The 20,755-nt window shown below is 44.1% G+C and overlaps 1 protein-coding gene across 1 annotated transcript in view; it reads right to left on the bottom strand.

Annotated features, from left to right (window-relative positions):
• Vwa3b (von Willebrand factor A domain containing 3B) overlaps positions 1-20,755 on the bottom strand; it is a 188,014-nt gene that overhangs the window by 57,549 nt on the left and 109,710 nt on the right. The window contains exons 13-16 of the mRNA XM_037199794.1: positions 18,563-18,661; positions 14,910-15,098; positions 8,546-8,679; positions 6,167-6,324 (exon numbers count right to left, since the gene is read on the bottom strand). Coding sequence (XP_037055689.1) covers positions 6,167-6,324; positions 8,546-8,679; positions 14,910-15,098; positions 18,563-18,661 — 580 coding nt within the window. The remainder of the gene's footprint in view (positions 1-6,166; positions 6,325-8,545; positions 8,680-14,909; positions 15,099-18,562; positions 18,662-20,755) is intronic.

Below are 20,755 nucleotides of genomic sequence, written 5' to 3'. Positions count from 1 at the left end.
AGCCATGGTGCATTCAATTTCCCTCATAGTTCAGGTCTCCCTGACTTTCTCTTCTGCCACCAGCTAGAGAAAGCTCCCATTTTTTTAAAAAGGGATTTCTGTGTGGTTACACTAAATTCACCTGGATAGCTTTGTGTTTAGGTTAACGCAACATAATGCGTAATCCTAAGAGTTGTGTGTGGTGTAGGGCAAGATATCTCTGTTAGGTCACTTTACAAATTCTGCCATCCACAGTTGCTACCAGGCAACTTACATTGAATTATGCTGTACCCTCTGTTAGTCCTTGCAACTGAAGGAAGGCATGGATCAAATCCTGACATTTCCTTGTAGGCATTAAAGAATAAAGAGTCTATGACGAGACGTTTGGATTACTTCCCACATTTGATAACGCAAACACACTGGGGGTAGGACGTGTTCTGTGCTCTTTACGAGCCAGAGGCACAAGCGCCACAACTCTAAGAAGGCACTGGTGAACGAATCCTGCTGTGTTCTCAGCAACAGACCCACTCTTCCCCACAAGATAGCAGGAATGATTACTAGCGGGCAATCTTCGAATGGCCGGGTCTCTTTCCCCTTCTTGTGCACAGAGTAGTAACCCCAGTGGGTTCCACGACTGGAGAAGGGAGCTTGCCATATGAAGCTCCTTGGTCTTCTAAGTAACTAGAGGTAGAGTCTGTCTCCGCTGCTCCTTTAGCCCGGAGTTTAAAAAAAAAAAAAAAAAAAAAAAAAAAAAAAAAAAAAAAAAAGACGCATTTTCCTGGGAATGATGTCTGTGGGCCAGAGATCAATGAGGCACAGGTGAAAACCAAGTGAAAACCTGTATCTGGCAATGGTGTAACTGTTCCCCACACTGTCCACTCACCCACCATGTTTCATTATTTTTCTACATTAAACATTAAGGTAAAATTAAATTTAGTGTGTAGCTGCCTGTCGATATCCAGGATCCCAAATCTAAGAGACAAAAGTCATTAAGACACTTAGAAGAAGTATAAAACTGCAGGCTTTATAAAGTCAGGCTCACCAGAGATAGGATGGCAAAAGAATTCGGCCAAGGACGGGAATGGAGCCTGTTTATTTCCACACGTCTAAACTATTAGCCTTCTGGACAGTGTCATCAAAATCAAGGAGACAGGACATGCGTGAGGCGCAAGGGTTATGACGGCCTTTTCTGCCTAGACACATGAGACACCAAGAGACAGCAGCTCCTGAGATACACTTAGCACTCTGGTCTGAGGAGCCTGACGCTGCCACCTCAAACAACACCAGCAGAGACACAAAAATCTATCACAAATGCAGTGGAAACTACTAAATCATGGAAACCACAGCCCACAAAAACAGGCCACAGTCAACATGTCTAACAAACATGGTGGCAACATGCCAAAATAAAAGACTTCAATAGGATCCAGAGTCTCTAACACAGCAGAGTGCTCAGGGCGCTATTTAAAATCACCACTTAGGGCTGCAGAGACGGCTCAGTGGTTTTAAAAGGCCCATGATGCTCCTGCCGAGGACCCAGTTCAGTTCCTAGCACCCATGTCAGGTGGCTCACAGTTTATAAACTCCAGCTCCTGGGGATCTGACGCCCTCTTCTGGCTTCTGCGGTTACCTGCACTCATGTAAGTATATCCAGCACACATACATACACATGTACACACACACACACACACTATACACACAACACATACACACATACAACACACGTATACATCACAACACATATACACATGCACACACAACTAAAATAAATATTTTTCAAATATATTCACTTTTCTGTCAAGAAGTAAGGAAAACACACCCTGAATAGCAAAAGGCAACAATGAAAATCAGAAATTAAGATTATTTGATAAGAATTTCAAAGACGCTGTCCATAAAAAATTTTTGATGAATAAATACAATTCTCTTAGGGGAAATAAACAAATAGAAATAAAACTGATAACTCCCTAACATGACTGAATAAAAAACAAAAGGAGAAGACAGACACAAATCATGATGTCAACAGACATGGCAGACATAACTACAGATCTTGCAGCAACTGAAAATCCATAAAGGAACACAATGAACAACTTGCCTTATAATGTAAGAGTTTAGAAAGAAATGACCAAATTCTCAGGAAAAAATCATGAATTTCCAAAAATCAGACAAGATGAAACAGATGATAAGGATATCTTAAAACCACGAGAAATCAAGCTCAGAATGAAAAATCTCTTTTCAGAGATTTCTGGGTCCAGTTGTCTCCATGATAATGTTACACAAGACACAGAAATTGCATCACTTTCTTCCAAGAAAGGAAGAGGAGAAAAAACTCAACCCATTTGATGAGGATGGTGTTAGCTTGACATGGAAACTCGGAAAACAGTCCTTAACAAGAAAGAAAATTGCAGACCAGAAACTTTTATGAACTTTGACATGAAAGTCCTCAAAATATATCAGCAACTGGAGTGATAGATTACAATCACTGTACACTGAGACCATTTAGGAAATACTTAAGGTGTTGTCTTAGTTAGCTTGAACTGACAACTTGACACAGCCTAGAGTCACCCGAAAAGGGACTCTCAACTGAAGGACTGTGCAGATTAGACTGGCCTGGTGGGTAGGGGTCTGGGATTGGGGTGCAGGAGAGGGGTAGGAGTGTTATTGGTTGGTGTAAAAGGACCGGCCCAGTGTGGGTGCCACCGTTCCTTGTACAGTTGATCCTGGGCTGTATGAGAAGCCTAGTGAATTATGGGCCTGGTAAAGCAGCATGCAGTGTTCCTCTGTGCATTTGCCTCAAGTCCTTGCTGGAATTTCCAACCTGATTCCCTCAGTGGTAGACTCTAAAATGAAATAAAGCCTTTCCTCTCCGAAGTTACTTCTAGTCAGAGTGTTTAATCACAGAAAGCCAACTAGAAAAAATATATATATAAGGCTGCTTCAGTATTTGAAAACAAACAACACCATCTATAGACCATCAATAGACCAAAGAAGAAGAATCAGATATCAATTGACATAGGAAACGTACTTAATGAAATCCAGTACCCATTCATGATGAGAAATAAAAACCTTCCAGAAAGTTAAGTGGAGTACATTCTCAGCTTGATAAAGAATAGATGAAAATCTGCACAGCTGAAATCTTATTTAATTGGAAAAAATCCTTTTCCCCAAATATGGGAAAAAAGAAAATGATGACCATTGTTACCATTATTCAAAATAGTACTAGAAATTCTAGCCACTGAAATGAGGCAAGAATGTGAAATAAAGCCAGAAAGAATGGAGATAAGAAACACAAAAGTATCCCTACTTATATGGTATGACCCTAGAGAACATGACAAGAAATCTACTCACAGTAGAACCCTTCAGCAAAGTACCCAGTTACAGAGTCAACAAAAATCAGCTACTCTATTTTTATGAGATATGCTGAAAATTACAAAATGCTACTGTTAGACATCAAAGAAAACCCAAATGAATGGAGAGAAATTCCATGCTTATGAGTTGGGTGATCTGCCAAAGAAAATCATACAATTCATGCAATTACTAATGAATCCCAGAGAGTTTTATAATAGAAATGGACAAATGTATTCTAAAATTCACACAAAAACATCAAGGCCTAAAATAATCAAACTATTCTTTAGAATAAAAACACTAGAGAAATCGTTGTCTGTGATGTTGATACCCAGCAAATCAAGACAAAATGGTATTGGCACAGGGAAGAGAATGGATCAATGGAACAGAACACAGAAAATAGATTTAATGTGCATAAATATGTTCCACTGATCTTTACCAACATGTAAAATTAATGAAGTATCGAGTTTTTTAAAAGGACTTGTTTTTATTTTGTGTATATTAGTATTTTTTCTGTAGATATGTATTACACCATGTGCATTCTTGGTGCCCATACCACAAAGGCCAGAAGAGGATGTCAGATGCACTGGAACTGGAGTTAAACAGTTGTGGGATGCCATGTGGGTACTGGGAACCGAACCCAGGTCCTCTGCAAGAACAAGCACTCTTGTTATGAAACATCTCTCCAGCCCTGAAGTATTGTTCTTTTGTTATTGTTGTGGGAGGGAGTACAGGGAGATACAGCTAAAATTAAGGGGCATTTGAGGGATAATATGAAAACCTAATACAGTAGAAACTTCCTAAAATATATACATATGTGAGGGCAATCTAAATTAAATCACCAAATAATGGGGAGACAGAGTCTCAACTGGCCATCTCTTGTCACCAAATGAAGTTTCCAGTACCAGGACTGGGTTGTATCTAATTGAGTTGTTGGCCAAAGGGATCCCACGGAAATCCAAATAACCCAGGCTGTTGCCAAGACAGGTTGATCTCCACAAACTGACAGCAAGGCCCCGTTGCTGAAGACAACCTACACAACTCATTGAAGATGGAAATGTCAAGCTGGTGTCTACATAGAACCTTCCTTCATTCCTATGTTCCATCATCTTTGGAACTGGAATGTACTCAGCATGCTCTCAAAAGAGAAATGTAAAGATCAAGCCAGCCACAACCCCTTATCTGCAATGGTGTCCTGCCTACAAGATATGCTAGGGCAATGGCGGCACAAACCTTGTGTGAGTAACCAACCAATAAATGATTTGACTTAAGGTCCACTCCATGAGATGGAACCCATACCCAACACTGCTTGTGTAACCAAGAACCTGAGATTAGATAGCCCGGGGACCTAGGGTAAACCAAATAATACTGTTAGAAGAAGAAGAAGAAGGAGAAGGAGGAGGAGGAGGAGGAGGAGGAGGAGGAGGAGGAGGAGGAGGAGGAGGAGGAGGAGGAGGAGGAGGAGAAGAAGAAGAAGAAGAAGAAGAAGAAGAAGAAGAAGAAGAAGAAGAAGAAGAAGAAGAAGAAGAAAAATGTAGTGATAAAATGGCTCCTAATGACATTCTGCTACACTCATAGATCAGTGCCTTGCTCCGCCATCATCAGAGGAGCTTCCTCCTGCAGCAGATGGGAACAAACACAGAGACCCACAGCCAGACATTATACAGAGAGTGAGAAAGACCTTGGAATAATTAGCCCTAAATGGGATGTCTCCATCAAATCTCTCCCCTCAGAGCTCAGGGAACCCCTCAGAAGAGAAGATGGAAAGAATGTAAGACCCAGAGGGGGTGGAGGAAACCAAGAAAGCAAGGCCTTCTAAATCAATACGAGCCAAGTTCATACGAACTCACAGAGACAGAAGCAGCATGCGCATGGCCTGCATGGGTCTCCACCAGGTCCTCTGCTTCCAGTTTAGTGGTTTTTATGGAATTCCTGAGCATTCAGACGAGTGGGTCTCTGATTCTTGTGCTTTGGCTTTTTTTTTTTTTCTGTTGGTTTGTCTTATCCAACTTCAATGTGATAGTTTTTGTTTTATCTTATTATATTTTATTTTGTTATTTTTTTTAAATGAATGAGTGAGTAAATGAGTGAATGAAAACCTCGTCACTAGGGTAAAGATTAAAAGCTGAACTATTGGCTGGGTGGCATTGGCGCTTGCCTTTAATCCCAGCACTCAGGAAGCAGAAACAGGTGCATCTCTGTGAGTTCAAGGCCACAGTCTGGGCTACAGAGTGAGATCTAGGAAAGGCACAAAGCTACACAGAGAAACCCTATCTCGAAAAACCAAAATAAATAAATTATAATATAATATAATATAATATAATATAATATAATATAATATAATATAATATATTGAAATGTAGCACTTTAGAAAGAAAACATAGTGATTCCCAAAGGGCAGGAGAAGGTATGTAAGATGTGTAGGTGTGACCATAAAGGGGAAATGTAAAGGGCCCTCATGGGATGGAATTCCCCTGCATCCCTACACATATGATAAAAACCCAACAGTCAGACAAGAAAAACTGGGACAACAAAACCTTTGAGTTTTACCAATGCCAATACCCTGGTTGTGGTATCATAATATTATTCTGTAAGATGTTACTGTGGGGGTAATGCTATGATATCATGTGAATTGTCTTACTAAAATTCATTGAAAAAAAAAATCACACACACACAAGAGTTTTAGGGTAGCTCAGAAGTGGTGGGCTTGCCAGGAATGAGCAAGACACCAAAATAAACAAACAATGCTTAAATTAGGGTCTTAAAAGAAATTCCCTGTGGGTTTGGTGTTAGTCCACCTCACTGGAGGAAAACCAGCCGAGAGTCATGCCGTTCTGTGCACAGGTACCTGCGTGGAGGACTTTCTTCTTCTGTGTCTTCCCATCTAAAACCTTCCGTGGTCCTTTCAACACTTTTGGAGGCGACATAAGCTTTGAGTCAGCATCCAATGGAGAGTTTGCACATTTTTCTGGGCTTGAAACCACGGAGGAGATTTCCTTTTGATGCCTGTTTGCGTTGGATTTTTTTTTTAAGTAGACCAATAAAAAGAATATAAGAAAAATGTCCATTAAGAAAGAAGAGAAGCAGATTAATACATTCACATTGAACACTACAGACTAAAAGAAGTGAGCATCCCCAGGCTATCTTCTCAGGAAGAAGTCCTTTTAACAAAGAGTGTCAGCAGAATGGGAAGGCTAAAATACATGTATTAATCCAACTTTCCTGTTCACTAAAACTCAGTCTTCCTAGTCTCAAATTAAGCACTAATATGCCTGAGTGCACAGAGGTAGGGGAATGGTCAGGTCCAGCCCTTGAGTCTGGCAGTGCAACTCCTATCACAGATGTGTGACCTCACTGAAGTCACTCAATCCAGGAGCTTCTTCTGTGCACTCACTACAGGGGGCTGCTGTGAGGACGAATAGGAGGCAGCATGCCAGTGTTATAGAAACCAAGCCAATTCTCTAACCGAAGTGCCATTTAGCAAGCTCTTGTAAAACGTCAGACTTCCCACACCAGCAAAAATGGCAGCAAACGATTGTAGAGAATCTCTGAGACCAGGAGGAATCCAGAAACGCTCAAGTCTCTTCCCAGACATTTCTGTCTCTGGGCTCTGAAAAGAGCAGCCACAGAACAGCTGTGTGGCCCCACCCCATAGTCTGTCCTTTGTGTGAAAACATCCGCACTGTGCATCCATCCTATAGCAGAAAGGACCAGGATTCACACACCCACTTCTCCTGGTGCATGGTTTGTCCTCAGCACATTAAAAGAAAAAAAAAAAAAAAAAAAAAAAGATTTGGAGGCTGTTACATTTTTTTCCTAACGGAAAACTTCAAAATGGTAGTCTGTTGTTGCTAATAGCTAAATGGGAGAAATCACTTTCCTAATGCCATTAAACCGAGAAGTGTGGCTTCCTCTTTTCTTTATTAAGTCAGAGTTCCTACTGTGAGCCACACACACACATCCACTCAACCACCCTTTCCCACATTACAGATGGGAAAATAAAGCCTCCTTGAGATTAAGCAACTTGCCCAAAGTGTGACAGCTGCAATAGCAACATGTCTCTAACTCCAACATGTGATCCTCCCAGCCTCCCCCCACCTCCACCCCCTAACCCCCACCCCACCCCCACACAACCGAAAACACAAAACAACATCACATTCACTGCTCAGACAACAGACCAAATCCAAGTTCTAAGAAACAGCTGGTCATTTTGTCTAAGATTTTCTTTGTGTAAACAAGGAAGACAGTTAAGGTACTAGCTGAAAGACATGGAGGTGCTAGCTTAATCTCAAGTGATGTTTGCTTATTTGATTTTCAATTTGTGAAGTTCAGAAACCATTTGTACTTCCCCAAATTCTCAAAGAAAACACTGCAAAATTTCCTAAGACAAACCACTCTAGGACAGCCCTCTTTTCCTCCTAATTTGATATTTGATATCTGTGTTCATGCTTAATTCATTAATAGGAAGACTTTGTTTAGATGGATAAAAAAAATCTGGTTAATAAATGTCTCTCCCGTCTTTCTGTTTGCGATCTCCCTTTTAGCTATTTTCCTGGCAGAGCGGGCCTGACTATCTGTACGAACAACCTTAAATCGCTTGAATAAGCTGTGACACATTTCCTGAGTGTTGGGATGGGTTTGCGGTTTTGTTGGAACCATCACGAATGAGAAGCTCGGCACAGGCTGGAGAAAGACTGAAGAAGTATGTGTCCCCAACCTGTCACCACAGCCCTGATAAAGAAACAGATCCCAGGGCATGGAAAGGTGTGAGAGGAAGTTAAGTGCCTATCAGGGTTTCACAGAAGGAAGCCCAGACCTCAGGCTTTTGATCTCTGGGCTAAGTCTCCACCTCAGGCACCCACCCTTCTCTGCCCTGTCTCTGCTCAGGATGGGGGGCTTTCTACACTGGGTACAGGATACACAGTGCACATGTGACCTCAAGCTCACGGTTACCAGACCATCCTCTTCCTGTAAAATACCCTAACAGGACCAGACTACATGCTTCTCTCACTAGCTCCCCCAGGCCCTTTAGAAAGGGGAGAACAGGAAGGGGGGAGGGAGAGGGGGAGGAGGGAGGAAGTGAAGGCAGCAGGGGGGGAGCAGGGCAGGCAGGGGAGAGTTGGGGGATACAGGGGGAGCTGGGAGCCTGGAGGAAGCAGGGAGGGCGGGGTGTTGGGAGCAGGGGGGAGGCCCCAGGCCCAGGGAGGCAGGTGGTTTGGCGGCTCACTTGCTGTCCCCTTCCTTTCCTCTGTTGTACCACCAGTCCATGACTAAAGTCTCCGAGTAAAGCTCCTGAATCTTCTCCAGGTCACTGTAGCCCTGCTGCATTTCCTGAACCAAAAGGCTCATGTCTTCATCCTGCTGAAGGGAGAGGTGGACAGTCAACTCCCGGGAGGGTGCAAACACCTTGGACAGAGACGGCATCAGGCGGAGAAAAACCTCCAGAATCTCATGGGATGCCTTCACCTTCTCATGTCCAACCAACTCTATGGTATATTATTCACACAATAAAGGAAATTTGCACAGTCACACATGTGAGGTTACTATGACCAAAGCAGTAAACATACCCACCACCTCCCCAAAGCACCCCCACCCGTTTGTAAATCTGCTCCCCTTCCTATAACCCCTCTCCCCAGTGACCAAGCAATTACTCAACATACTCCGTCACTACACATTAGTCTGAATGCTCTACCGATGGAATCATACAATAAATGCTCAAACCCTTTGGAGCCTCCCTCCACTCCTAATTATTTTGAAATTCACTCATATTGTAGTGCGAACCCACCACTCATTGATTTTATTGTCAAGTAGTTTTCTACTGTATAATAAATATAAAAACGCATCCATTCACTTGCTTATGGGCCACTGAGCCCTTTCCAGGCTTGGGCTGTTGCAGATAAAGCTATGGACACTTGTGTATGACTCATTTGCGTGGACACGAGCTTCTAATTATTTTTGGTAAACGGGAGCCTTGGATAACTAGATCGCGTGGATGGTGATGTCACTGATGAACTACCAAGCTGTTTCCCAAAACCGCTGTTCAATTTATAATCTTGCCAGTAAGTATGAGTCCCAGACCCTCCACATCCTTGCAAATGTAGAGAGCATAGAAGGCTGCTGATCTCCGCCCGTCTGACACTTGCATGATTTGTGGTTTTAATGTGGATTCCTTGCTGTTGATCAGGATGAGCATCCTTTCGTGTTATTTATCAGACACACATTCTTTTGTTAATGTTTGCTTTCTCCTAGAACAGGGTTTTGCTCCATATCCCAGGTTAGCCTTGAACTCATGGTTCTCCCGACTGTGCACCTTCACTAGCAGATTACAGGTGTGCAGACCCTTGACCCGGCTCCATCTGTGTTCTTTCTGACAAAATGCCTGTTCAAAAATTTGGCCCATATTTTGAGTTTTCTCATTATTGAGTTTTGAGAGGTTTTTTTTTTTTTTTTTTTTTTTTTTTTTTTTTTTTTGTTTGTTTGTTTTTTTAAGGTTCTGGGTACAAGTCATTTAGTGGACATAGAATTTGAAAATATTTCCCTCCTACTCTAAGGATTTCTTTTTTGTTTTGTTTTGTTTTTGTTTTTCGAGACAGGGTTTCTCTGTGTTGCTTTGCGCCTTTCCTGGATCTCACTCTGTAGACCAGGCTGGCCTGGAACTCACAGAGATCCACCTGCCTCTGCCTCCCGAGTGCTGGGATTAAAGGCGTGCGACACCACTGCCAGGCTAGGATTTCTTTTTAATATTACAGCAGTCTTTTCAGAGAAGAAGCTTCTAATTTTGGTTTATTCCAAATGATCAACTTATTCATCTACAGATTACAATTTTTATATCCTATCTAAAAACATTTTTTTTTTTCAGCTAGGCATTGTGGCACATGCCTGCGACCGCAGCCCTCGGGAGGCCAAGGTAAGAGAATCAAGAGTTTGAGGCCAGCCGGGCGGTGGTGGCACACACCTTTAATCCCAGCACTCGGGAGGCAGAGCCAGATGGATCTCTGTGAGTTTGAGGCCAGCCTGGACTACCAAGTGAGTTCCAGGAAAAGGGGCAAAAGCTACACAGAGAAACCCTGTCTCGAAAAACCAAAAAAAAAAAGAGTTTGAGGCCAGCCTGGGCTATAGGGACATCCTGCCCTCCAGTTTTGTTCTTCAGAAAAGTTATTTTGTTAATGATAAATCCTTGGCCTTTCCATAGGATCAGTTTGCTGGTGTGTATGTGTGTGTGTGTGGTGTGCATGCATGCATGTGCATGTGTGCATGTGTGTGTATGCATGCATATGTGCATGCATGTGCATGTGTGTGTGCATGTGTGTGTGTGTGATATGCATGTTAATGTGTGGGTACAGACACAGGGAGTTCTGTCTCCTGCCTTGAACACAAGGCTCTCAGTGAACCAGAGACTTCGAATTTCAGTTACGCTGATGGCCAGCAAACTCTCAGGACCCACTTGTCTCTGCCCCATAATGCCAGAGTCATAGGCACCTGCAGCCAGACCCGGCTTTTTACATGGGGGCTGGGGATTCAAACTCGGGTCCTCATGGTTGCAGAGCAAGTGAGGGCTCTTACCCACTGACCCGTCACCCAAGCCCCAGTTGGTTCATTTTTATTAAAATCCTGCTTAGATTTTGACTGGGATTGTATTGAATGACGGACCCATTGGAAGAGAATGGACAGCTTAACACCGTCAAGTCCTGCAACACACATTCAGAATGCACCTCTCAGCCGTGTCTCGCCGATGTCCTGTGAAGGCCTTTCACCTACTTTCACAGATGTACCCCACACAGATTTCTTCTTTCTTTGTTTCTGATGCTGTCGTCTGTGAGTTCTATTTAAAATGTCTGTTGTTCTTTACTAGTAGGTAGAGACAAGGTTGGTTTTTGTACATGTGCTCTTAGGACGCGATCTGGCTAAAGTCAATGATTGGCTCCAGGAACTCCTTTGTGTGTTCCACAGTATTTCCTAACTCGATGACGCTGCTGAATGGAAATAAAGTTAGACTTCCCTTCACTCTGGTGCCTTTCGTTCCCTGTACTTCTGATGCATGAAGTGGCGAGAGCGAGCATCCTTGCACCTTGCCTGGTATTTGAGGATTTAATTATTACAGAAACGTGCAGGGAATCTGGTAAAAAGTTTTTAATGTATAAATTGAAATGGCTATATTTTCACAAAGATTTACTTAATGTTATGTGTATGAGTGGTTTACCCGCATGTGTGTCTGTGTACCACATGCGTGCCTGGGGCCTGTGGAGGGCAGAGGCGGGTGTGTGATCCCCTCAAACTGGAGTTACCGTTGGTTGTCAGTTGCTATGTGGGTGCTGGGAACCGAACCCGGGTCCTCTGGAAGAGGAACGAGTACTCTTCATCTCCGAGCCATTTCTCTAGACTTAAGTTTTGTTTTGTCTTTAAGAAGCTGAGGAATGATTGGCTGTTAGCAGCTGCTTAGGACCCAGTAGATGGCCCCGTACCCACTCCCACATGGTCCCCACTAGCTGGACTCAGGAAGCCATTAGTAATTCTTTAAAAAGACAAGAAGTCGCGAGGGAGATGGGTCGATGGGTCCTGGGGGAGCTCAAAGGGAATAGAGGAGGACGTGTACACGTATGAAATTTTCAAAGGATAAATAAAAATAGCAATACTGGACTGGAGAGATGGCTCAGCAGTTAGAGCACGGGCCGCTCTCTCAGAGGAACAAACACCTGTGATCCAGTTCCACGGAACCAATGCCTTCCTCTGGCCTCCAAGGACACCAGTCAAGCATGTGGTGCACAGACATACATGACGGCAAAATGCTCATGCATGTAAAATAAAACAATAAATACAGAAATAAGCATGTTGCTATGGCACCTTATACGTTGACTTTTAAATGTTAAACTAGCATTGCATTTCTGCACTAATTCCCACATGAAGAATCTATCACCAAAGATCAACTTCCTTTCCAGTACCCAGGATCAAACCCAGATCCTTGTACGTGCCAAGCAAAATGTTCTACCCATTGAGCTGCACCTTCAGCCCTAGACCTGATATTACTTTCATCTTAAATATTTGGTACAATTCAGCAGTGAAATCATCTGGGGCTGGAGCCACCTGTGAGGAAACCATTTAACTATGAACTCACTTTTTAAACAGATGTAGGGCTACTTATACTTTATATGAACATAAGCTTTCGTTCTTTGAAATGCATGCCCGGTAGACCAAGGACCAGGTCATACGGTAATTAAATATTTTGCTTTTATAGAAACTGCCAGACTGCTTTTCGGCGTGCCTGTATTTTGTACTCCAGCCAGCAGTGTGTTAATGACCTGGTTTCTCACCCCACCAGCACTCAGCCTCCTCCGCCATTCTGATGGACACGGAGAGACAGGGCCTGGAGTTCGGCTTGGGTCCCTCTAAGGCTGGTGGTACCCAGCCCCCTCTCAGGTGCTTATTCAGCACATCCATGAGGCTTCTTCAGGAGAATGTCTGCATGTGGTCGTCTGCAGGTTTTCTAAGTGGACTCCTTGCTTTTATGGCTCTGGGGAGTGAACCCAGGATGTGGTCCATGCTAGGCAAGTGCTCTACCACTGACCTACATCTCCCAGACCATCTTTAAGTTTTTCTTAAAGGTCTCATTAAATTTCCCAGGCTGGCTATTCCAGTCTGTTCTCTGTTGCTGTGATAAAAAAAACATTCTGACCAATAGCAACTTGGGTCAGAAAGTGTTTATTACATTTACAGGTTCCTGTCCTTCATTGAGGGGAGTCGGGGTAGGAACCCATGATCTACTTTGCATGTGCATGATCTCTATGTGCATGCAGACAGATCCGCATTTCAGTTGAGGTTCATCACTTTATCTGTGCATGGTCAGTTGTTCCAATTATTTGTTGGAAAGGCAACCTTTCCTTCTTGGAACTGTTTTGAACCTCTGTCCAAAAGCAGTCAAGAATGCTGTGCCTGGGCATTCCTGCAAACGTTCCAATGGTTTATGTAGTTATTCACCCACCAAAGCAATGCTGTCTTTGTTAGCACTACACACACACACACACACACACACACACACACACACACACACACACACACCTTAACATCAGCTACAGTGCTTTTTTTCATTATAGGTGGATGTTTTCCTGCTTTTCTGCATGCCTGGTAATATTTGATTGGTTTCCAGACAATGTAGACATTTTTGTTTCCCTGTCATTATTTAGGGGAGTTGTTCTATGCTGCATATAGTTAAGTTACTTGAAAATAGTTTCATCCTTTCAAGCCTTGTCCTTAAGACTTCCACTATTGGCCGAATGGTAGTGGCGCACGCCTTTAATTCCAGCACTCGGGAGGCAGAGCCAGGTGGATCTCTGTGAGCTCAAGGCCAGCCTGGGCTACAGAGTGAGTTCCAGGAAAGGCGCAAAGCTACACAGAGAAACCCTGTCTTGAAAAACAAAAACAAAAACAAAACAAAAAAAGACTTCCACTATGGAAGCATCACCATTCTGTGTATTCTACAAAATACCCAAAGGAGGACGAGATTTCCCATTCTCACTGACCAAGTCATCACTATTCCCAGCCTTGGGTGATCTCAGAGCACAGTGCCCTCTGGTCCCCTGCCTGGTCCAGTCCTCAGACTCGGGTAGTCTCCCCAGTCTAAGTGTTGATCAGTTTCTGAATTGTGCTTATACAAGAAGACAAAAAAGCAACAGCCCCACGTTCCTCCCGTTCCTCCCGCAGAGTTCCTAGAGTCACTTCCCTCAGGCCAAGACTGGAGGGCTGGGGAATCCTTTCTTTACTTCCCCTCCTGACCCTTCAGAGAGAATTGCTTTATCAGATGGTCACATGGTTCCATGCCCCGAGGAGTTAGGAGCTATTCAGCACCTGCAATTTTTTTTTAATGTTTCTGACATACATGTGTTTATACACCAGTAGTTAAAGGCCATTATATGCATGGTCTGAAGAACTGGCCCAGTGGTTAAGAGCAATGGTTGCTCTTACAAAGGACCCAGGTTTGATTCTTAGCAGCCACATGGTGGCTCACAACCATCTGTAACTCCGGGGCATCTGAAGCCCTCTTCTGACCTCCATAGGCATCAGGCATGTATGCGGAATACAGACATACATGCAGGCAAACACCTATACACATTAAATAGTATCTATTTTCGAAAAAATTTTTTAAAAAACCCTCTCTTTACATATGGATCCCTGGGATCCTTGTTTTTAAAACAGACCCCTGAGCTTTGACAAAATGTTCCTAACTGCTGAATTGAGTGGTGGTTAAATTGGATCCATGTGTTTTTATATTTTTGTGCATATTTAAAGCTTCCTATCACAAAAAAAGAAGAAAATAAAATTCATTAAGATCCTTGGGTCTATACACCTATACGACTTCCTGGCTTGTACCTGTGACCATGTGATCCACATTGTCACAAGTGTCCTGAGATTCTTAGGCCACATTTGGAGAAACCCTGGTGTATCATTAGTCCATTGGCTACTTGCAAGGTTTTGTACAGGGCTGCAGTTTTCCCACTCCCCTCCCCCAAAACCCCTCCCCCAACCCCTTCCCCACCCCCACCCCCGCTCTGGTGCCGCCCTGATCTCAGAGACTCTTGTTCAGCATGTCAAGTCCCCACCTGAACATCCTCAACATCCTGAATGACAGGATTCTTGCAACCAAAATCATAAGCACGGAACTCTCCTCCAGTCAGAGACGCAAGCTCCTTCAGGAACTCATTTGCAGCCTTGTCGTTGTAATTGAAGGAAATGGCATAGATGGGAATATTCTGGAAAAGTCTGACGTGGTCCATCACCATTTCTGGTGGCTGAAATGATGATCAGGGTCATGGGGAAGGGTAAGAGAGAAGGAAAAAGGTATCATTCTGAGATAGGAATTGCTCGTACAGCGGGTGACCTTTTATCTATCTGTGATTTCACTTCAATATGCAAACCACCGACCAAAGAGCATGGGGACCCAAAGGTGACAAAGTAAGCGCCCCATCTGCACCCAACCCCAGGCCCCATAGTGCTAAGCTGGGACAGTGTTCCAGCGCCCCCCTGTGGCATTAGAGGGCTGGGGAGAGAAATGGCCTGCCCTGGACTGGAACGCAAGCTCCGTGGAATGCCACCTCCGTGGAATGCCACGGCCACTCCTATCTTCTTCCTGCTGAAGACTGCCACAGCTGGTGCACACCCTGGGAGCACTGACGAGGAAGACTCCAGAGGTCAACATCAACCTCTGATTCTTCACAGATGCTTACTGACAGGTTCCTCCGGGCTGTGGAGTGGAGGACCACAGCCTCTCGCACTGCTGTGAGGGAGCTTTTCTCAGCCCAGGGACGCTCTTGTGTTCCTCACAGAGGCTGCCAGCTCTCTTCAGCCCCTTAGAGGAGGCTGAGCAGCTTGCTCTCCATCATCAACCCAGAGCAGTGGGAAAGCGGGAAACCGGGTTTCCTTGCTACCTTAAGGACTCCCCGGGCAGGCTCCCTACCTATGACTTGCCCATCCCCTAGACTTCATAGGCGTATGTTAGGCTTTACCCATTATTCTCATTTTAGAAGGTTGCAAAATTATTTGTCCGGTCCATTTGTAAAGACTTTGACTTTGAAGGAGTCCTAAAATAACCATAGCCACAGCTGGACTAGACTTCGCCCATGCCCACCAGAGGACACCTGGGTAATCGACTCTTTCCACCTTAATGAAGACCGACAGTTCTAAAATTCTTGTAACATGATGAGTTTTAAAGATGCGTGTCGCCTTCTAACGCTGCTGGTCTGACCATGAAACGACCAGTAAGCGGATGTCGGTGGATCTAGACATCCACGTGTTCATCCAAGAAGAAAAGACCGCTGAGTATTTTTGAATCACACTGGCCTTATACAGTGAGCTTCCTCAGAGGTGGGGAAAACTGCCAAACAAATGAATCCACCCCATTCCCACCCCAAGGGCTTCCCCCTCCCTCCAGCTAAGTTCAGGAAGAATGTCCTAAGCGATCTTGGGGCTCTTCAGCCATGTGTTGGCTTGGACTTGTTTTTCCACTACTAAAACCATGGAGGCTGGGCGGGACCTTCTTCACCTATTTTACACAGAACACAAATATCTGATGTCGGTTTACTTTGTTGACAGAATCTCGGAGACAATGCAAAGTAAAGAGGCCCACGTGGGAAAAGGTAAACACGAACAACAAACACTTTGAAGCATCTCTAAGTTCTGTTTCGGGTAACTGTCATTTGGACTCCAGCTGTCCACGTTTAAATGACCCACAGTCTCTCTCAGAAAAGCTACTGATCCTCAGAAAGTTACGTGAATGTCCTTTGGATATACGGATGTGAGAGTCTAGATCCATGGAAGGCTGTGCTGTGTGGGAAGCCCTGAGCTACTGAACCATCCTCATATTTTGGGGGGTTTCTGGACGTCCACGCAGCCCAAGCATACAGATTATCTGCTCACCAGCACCTCAGACCTGTTTGCTCTTTATTGAAATTCCACTTGGGTTACTAATAGGATGAGCCAAAAGGTAGTTAACCCCTTCCTCCCCACCTCCAGCCTTCTTCTCTCCCCACTGCCTGCTCCTGAACTAGGCACCAAGTCCCACTGATTCCTGACTCCGAAGGAAGTCCCTTCCTCCCCAGTTCCCCAGCTACCAGCTGCCACTGCTTACAGGCCCTTGTCGAGGTCCCAGTAGAAGCTCTGGCACAGCTGACTTGTTCCTGGCATTATCAGGGCATCATGTTTCCAAACTATGGAGAGGCGACAGGTTCTGTTTCTATGAAATTTCCCCACTGAGGTGACACCCACCCTTTTAACTTGCACGACATCTCCGCATCAGACTTCCTCACCTTACATTGCACACTTCCACCATGCCCTGGTTGTTCCTCTGAGCGTGACCCTCCCACCCCTATGCCCACCCTTCTGTACCTACCACCCAGGACAATTGGGTCTCCTCTTTTTAGAAAGCCTTTTCTCTCCTTTCCAGACACAGTACAAATGCCCGCCTCTACTAGAGGACCTTTCCTGGTTTTCTGTCCATCTTGTATAACTAAATTCATCCCTCTGTGCTGCTGGTTATAGACCAGACAATCTCAGCCCCTGGATTATATCAAAATGAGCTGTATACATCTAGCACATTCCCTAAAGGTAAACTTCCCTAAGGCAAGGATCGCTCAAACCTTGGCACCACCCAGGACACACAAGAGAGTCACAGACTGCTTCTGAATAGAAATCACCGCAAAGTTGACAGGGAAGGCATTCCAAATTAAATTTCACTAACATGCCACTTCTCTGCCATAAATCTAATGCAGCAGTAAAATCCGGTGGCTTCAGTATTTAATCCTTGAGTCATTTGACACAGGGTATTTTAGAACAGGCAGTCTGCACATGTAAACATCTTCCGAGGCAGGACACATGCTGATACTAATTCACTTTAGCAGTCAATTTACATTGTGCTGGCCTGGAAAATCCTCATATTTACTTAATGCCTGTAGTACTCGTCTTTCATTCACAAAGCTTGAAAGAAACAGAACAGGCTCTTCTAAAACTTTTCAAATATTTTCCAGGCAGGCTAAACAAAGCCGAGAACGTTTCAGTTGAAAGGTGTGCTTTTGTTTAAGGGAGGGTGAAGCTAAAATGAGGGACAGGACCAAGGACATTGCCTGGTGACATGTTTAGATTGAGTCCTCAAAGGAACGAAATTGAAAGCAATCTCCATGGTCCTCGTTTGTCATAAGACATAAAGCAGTGTGCAATGGAAGGCAGGCATCTCCTTCCCAGGGCATGGTCTCCGGGCCTGTGAATATGGGTCACATTAAGCACAAACATTCAGCCGCCATCACTATGCCATAAATGTTCTTCAGTTATAAAAGTCAAGGGTGTTCCTTGGTGTCTTTTCTTACCTCAGTACTGGTTCCCTATGCCAGGGACATAGCTCTCAGTATCTCTTGGGAGGGGGAGGGGGGCCTGGATATTGAGCCCAGAGCCTTTTGAATACTTAGGCAAGTACTCATCCCTGAGCTATATTCTTAACCCTCTTTTTAAGTTTTTCAAAACAAAGTTTTGAGACAGGGTCTTGCTAAGTTGCTTATGTTGACCTTGAACTCATCCTATAACCAAGCAGTTGTTGAACTTGCCATCCTCCTGCCTCAGCCTCCTGTGTAAGTGGCATGACAGGTTTGAGTCACCAAGATCAGCTTCTCTGCCTTGTGATGTCCTCTGTAAAGATCTCAGTCCCCCTCTCAGCCGTCCCTTTCAGGGTATTCTTCAACTCGTCTTCATTAGCAGTTTGAATCAGTACCTGATCAGGTCTCCCGTCTGTCAAAAGGTAGATGGCTTGTGTTTCTTTATCAGCAAAAGCAATTTTCAGGGCTTTCAGGGTATTTGTGGAACTTCCAACCTGTGGGGGAAGAAAAAAGACATTCAAGAGATTGCACAAGAAAGTGAAATGTATTCTCTGCTCAATGAGAAAAAAGAAAAGAAAAAGAGCATCTGAAATTAGAGACAAAATTTCATTGAGAAAATGATTTAAGACCAGCAATGCCAAGAAGCCAAATCCCCAGGTTCGCCATCAGAGCCTCTAGCCAGGCAGTCCAAGGTCTGCTCTAAGCCGAGGCTGTGGGTTTCCTGTCTTGACAACAGGGGTCTTAATGCAATTTCATCTGTGTGTTTTTGTGCATGGTGCTAACTCTGTCAGCAGGGCTGAATCAAGCAGCCCGAATGTATCCCAGTTGGGATCATATTTGTTTCAACTCAGGATTTATTCATGCCACCCAGTACTTGGCAATCTTGAGTGTGGTCTTATTGATGCTCTAATGACGAACACATGAACGTTTCTAGCATAAATCCAACCTTAACATGCATGGCATATTATTGGGTCTTATGTGAACGCATGGGGTCCTGATGTTCTGCTCTGTGCATGGCAGAAAAGCAAACAAACAAATATATCTGGCAATCTGGATCTATGGGTTCCATGCCCCTGAGATTCAATCAACCAAGTTAAAAATATTTAGAAAGAAAATTACACAGATACTGAATGTCAAAAAAAAATCATTATTCCCCAGATAATATATTATAGTAAGTATTCACTGTACTCTCATAAGTATATAAATAACTTGAAGGTGATTGAAAAGATACAAAAGAATATGCACAGTTCACATGAAAACATGCTCCATTTTGTATGAGCCACATCTGTCAATTTGGGTATCCATGGGGAAAGGCTGATTCTAGAATCATTTCTCCATGGCTACTGAGAGCTAACTGTATAAATTAAAATCATAATCAATCAAAGAGAATAAATTACGGCTTATTTTCTCTCTTATACATAACATTAATCATAATACCATCCACAATTCTTTGTATAAAAAAGAAAGAATATACACATTGTATGTCAGGGGGAAATAATGATAGGTTTTTAACAATGTCACCAAACACTTCAGACCATTATAAATTTGAAAATCTCATGAATCAGTACAGAATGGGATGAGATCAGATAAATGTAGATTCGCTAGAAAGCACTTTACTTAGCATCCAAAAATGACTCTTACCGAGATATAATCTCTGTCAGTAAGACACACAGAACTTCAAGATTTCCAAAGCCTGCTTAAGCCCTCCCCTTTCGTCTCAGACCCAGGGTATCAATTCAACCAGAGTTGTAAGCAAGAAAAACAACTGTGATTGATCCAAGCAAGAGGGAATGTATGCAAAGGACATCTGGATGGCTCACAGTATTGCCATCTGGCAAAAAACAAAACAAAACAAAAAACCCCATAGCTTGGGACCTCACACCATAGAGCAGGGGCCCCAAGCCTCCTGCAAGCCTGCCTGGCAAGGGCTCCACTGCAACACCACCAGGATACCAGATGCTGTGGTTAGCCTCACCAAACCGGGGGCTGTCAGACATGAGGTGGACCAGCAGCCCACCGCCTCTGCCACCCAAGAAGCTTCAGCGGTCTGCATATGGCACCACTGTCATGGTTCTCTCGGGTAGACTCACCGTCTGGAGTCTCTGTCTCTCAATTCAAATCCAGGGAGGTTACTCCATTTTGGGTGCCTGAGCTCCGTAACTGGCCCCTGAGCTGAATGGAGGCCAGAGTTTCAGCTTCCATATGGTGAACAGGTTCTATCTCCCTTACAGGAATCAGGATGAGAAGATGGGGGACTGGTGGCCAAAAGAATGACAAGTTTCCTGCTCATATCCAAATCTCATCAAGCTTCACTGTGGGCCTTGAATGCCCTTTCTGCTGAGAGCTGCTTAAGCCCAGACACAGGTAGGGAGGCTCCGAGTCCTCCCACGCAGTTCCGCTCCCCTGGGCCTCTTCCATTAGCCTCCACGAGCTCTCCCTGGGTATTTAATAAGCACCCGAGACCCACTTGCCATGCATCATGCTGGAACGAGAAGGCAAATTACCAAACCAGATCAAAGCCTGTCTTGAGAGGGGTACCCAGGGCAGTGCTGAGAGCCTGGAGATACAACCGAGCACCATGCTAACAC

This window comes from Peromyscus leucopus, chromosome 16_21 (genome assembly GCF_004664715.2).
Source record: "Peromyscus leucopus breed LL Stock chromosome 16_21, UCI_PerLeu_2.1, whole genome shotgun sequence".
Taxonomy (NCBI): Eukaryota; Metazoa; Chordata; class Mammalia; order Rodentia; family Cricetidae; genus Peromyscus; species Peromyscus leucopus.
The sequence above is the reverse complement of the archived record's forward strand: the minus strand, read 5'-3'. Positions and strand labels throughout refer to the sequence as shown.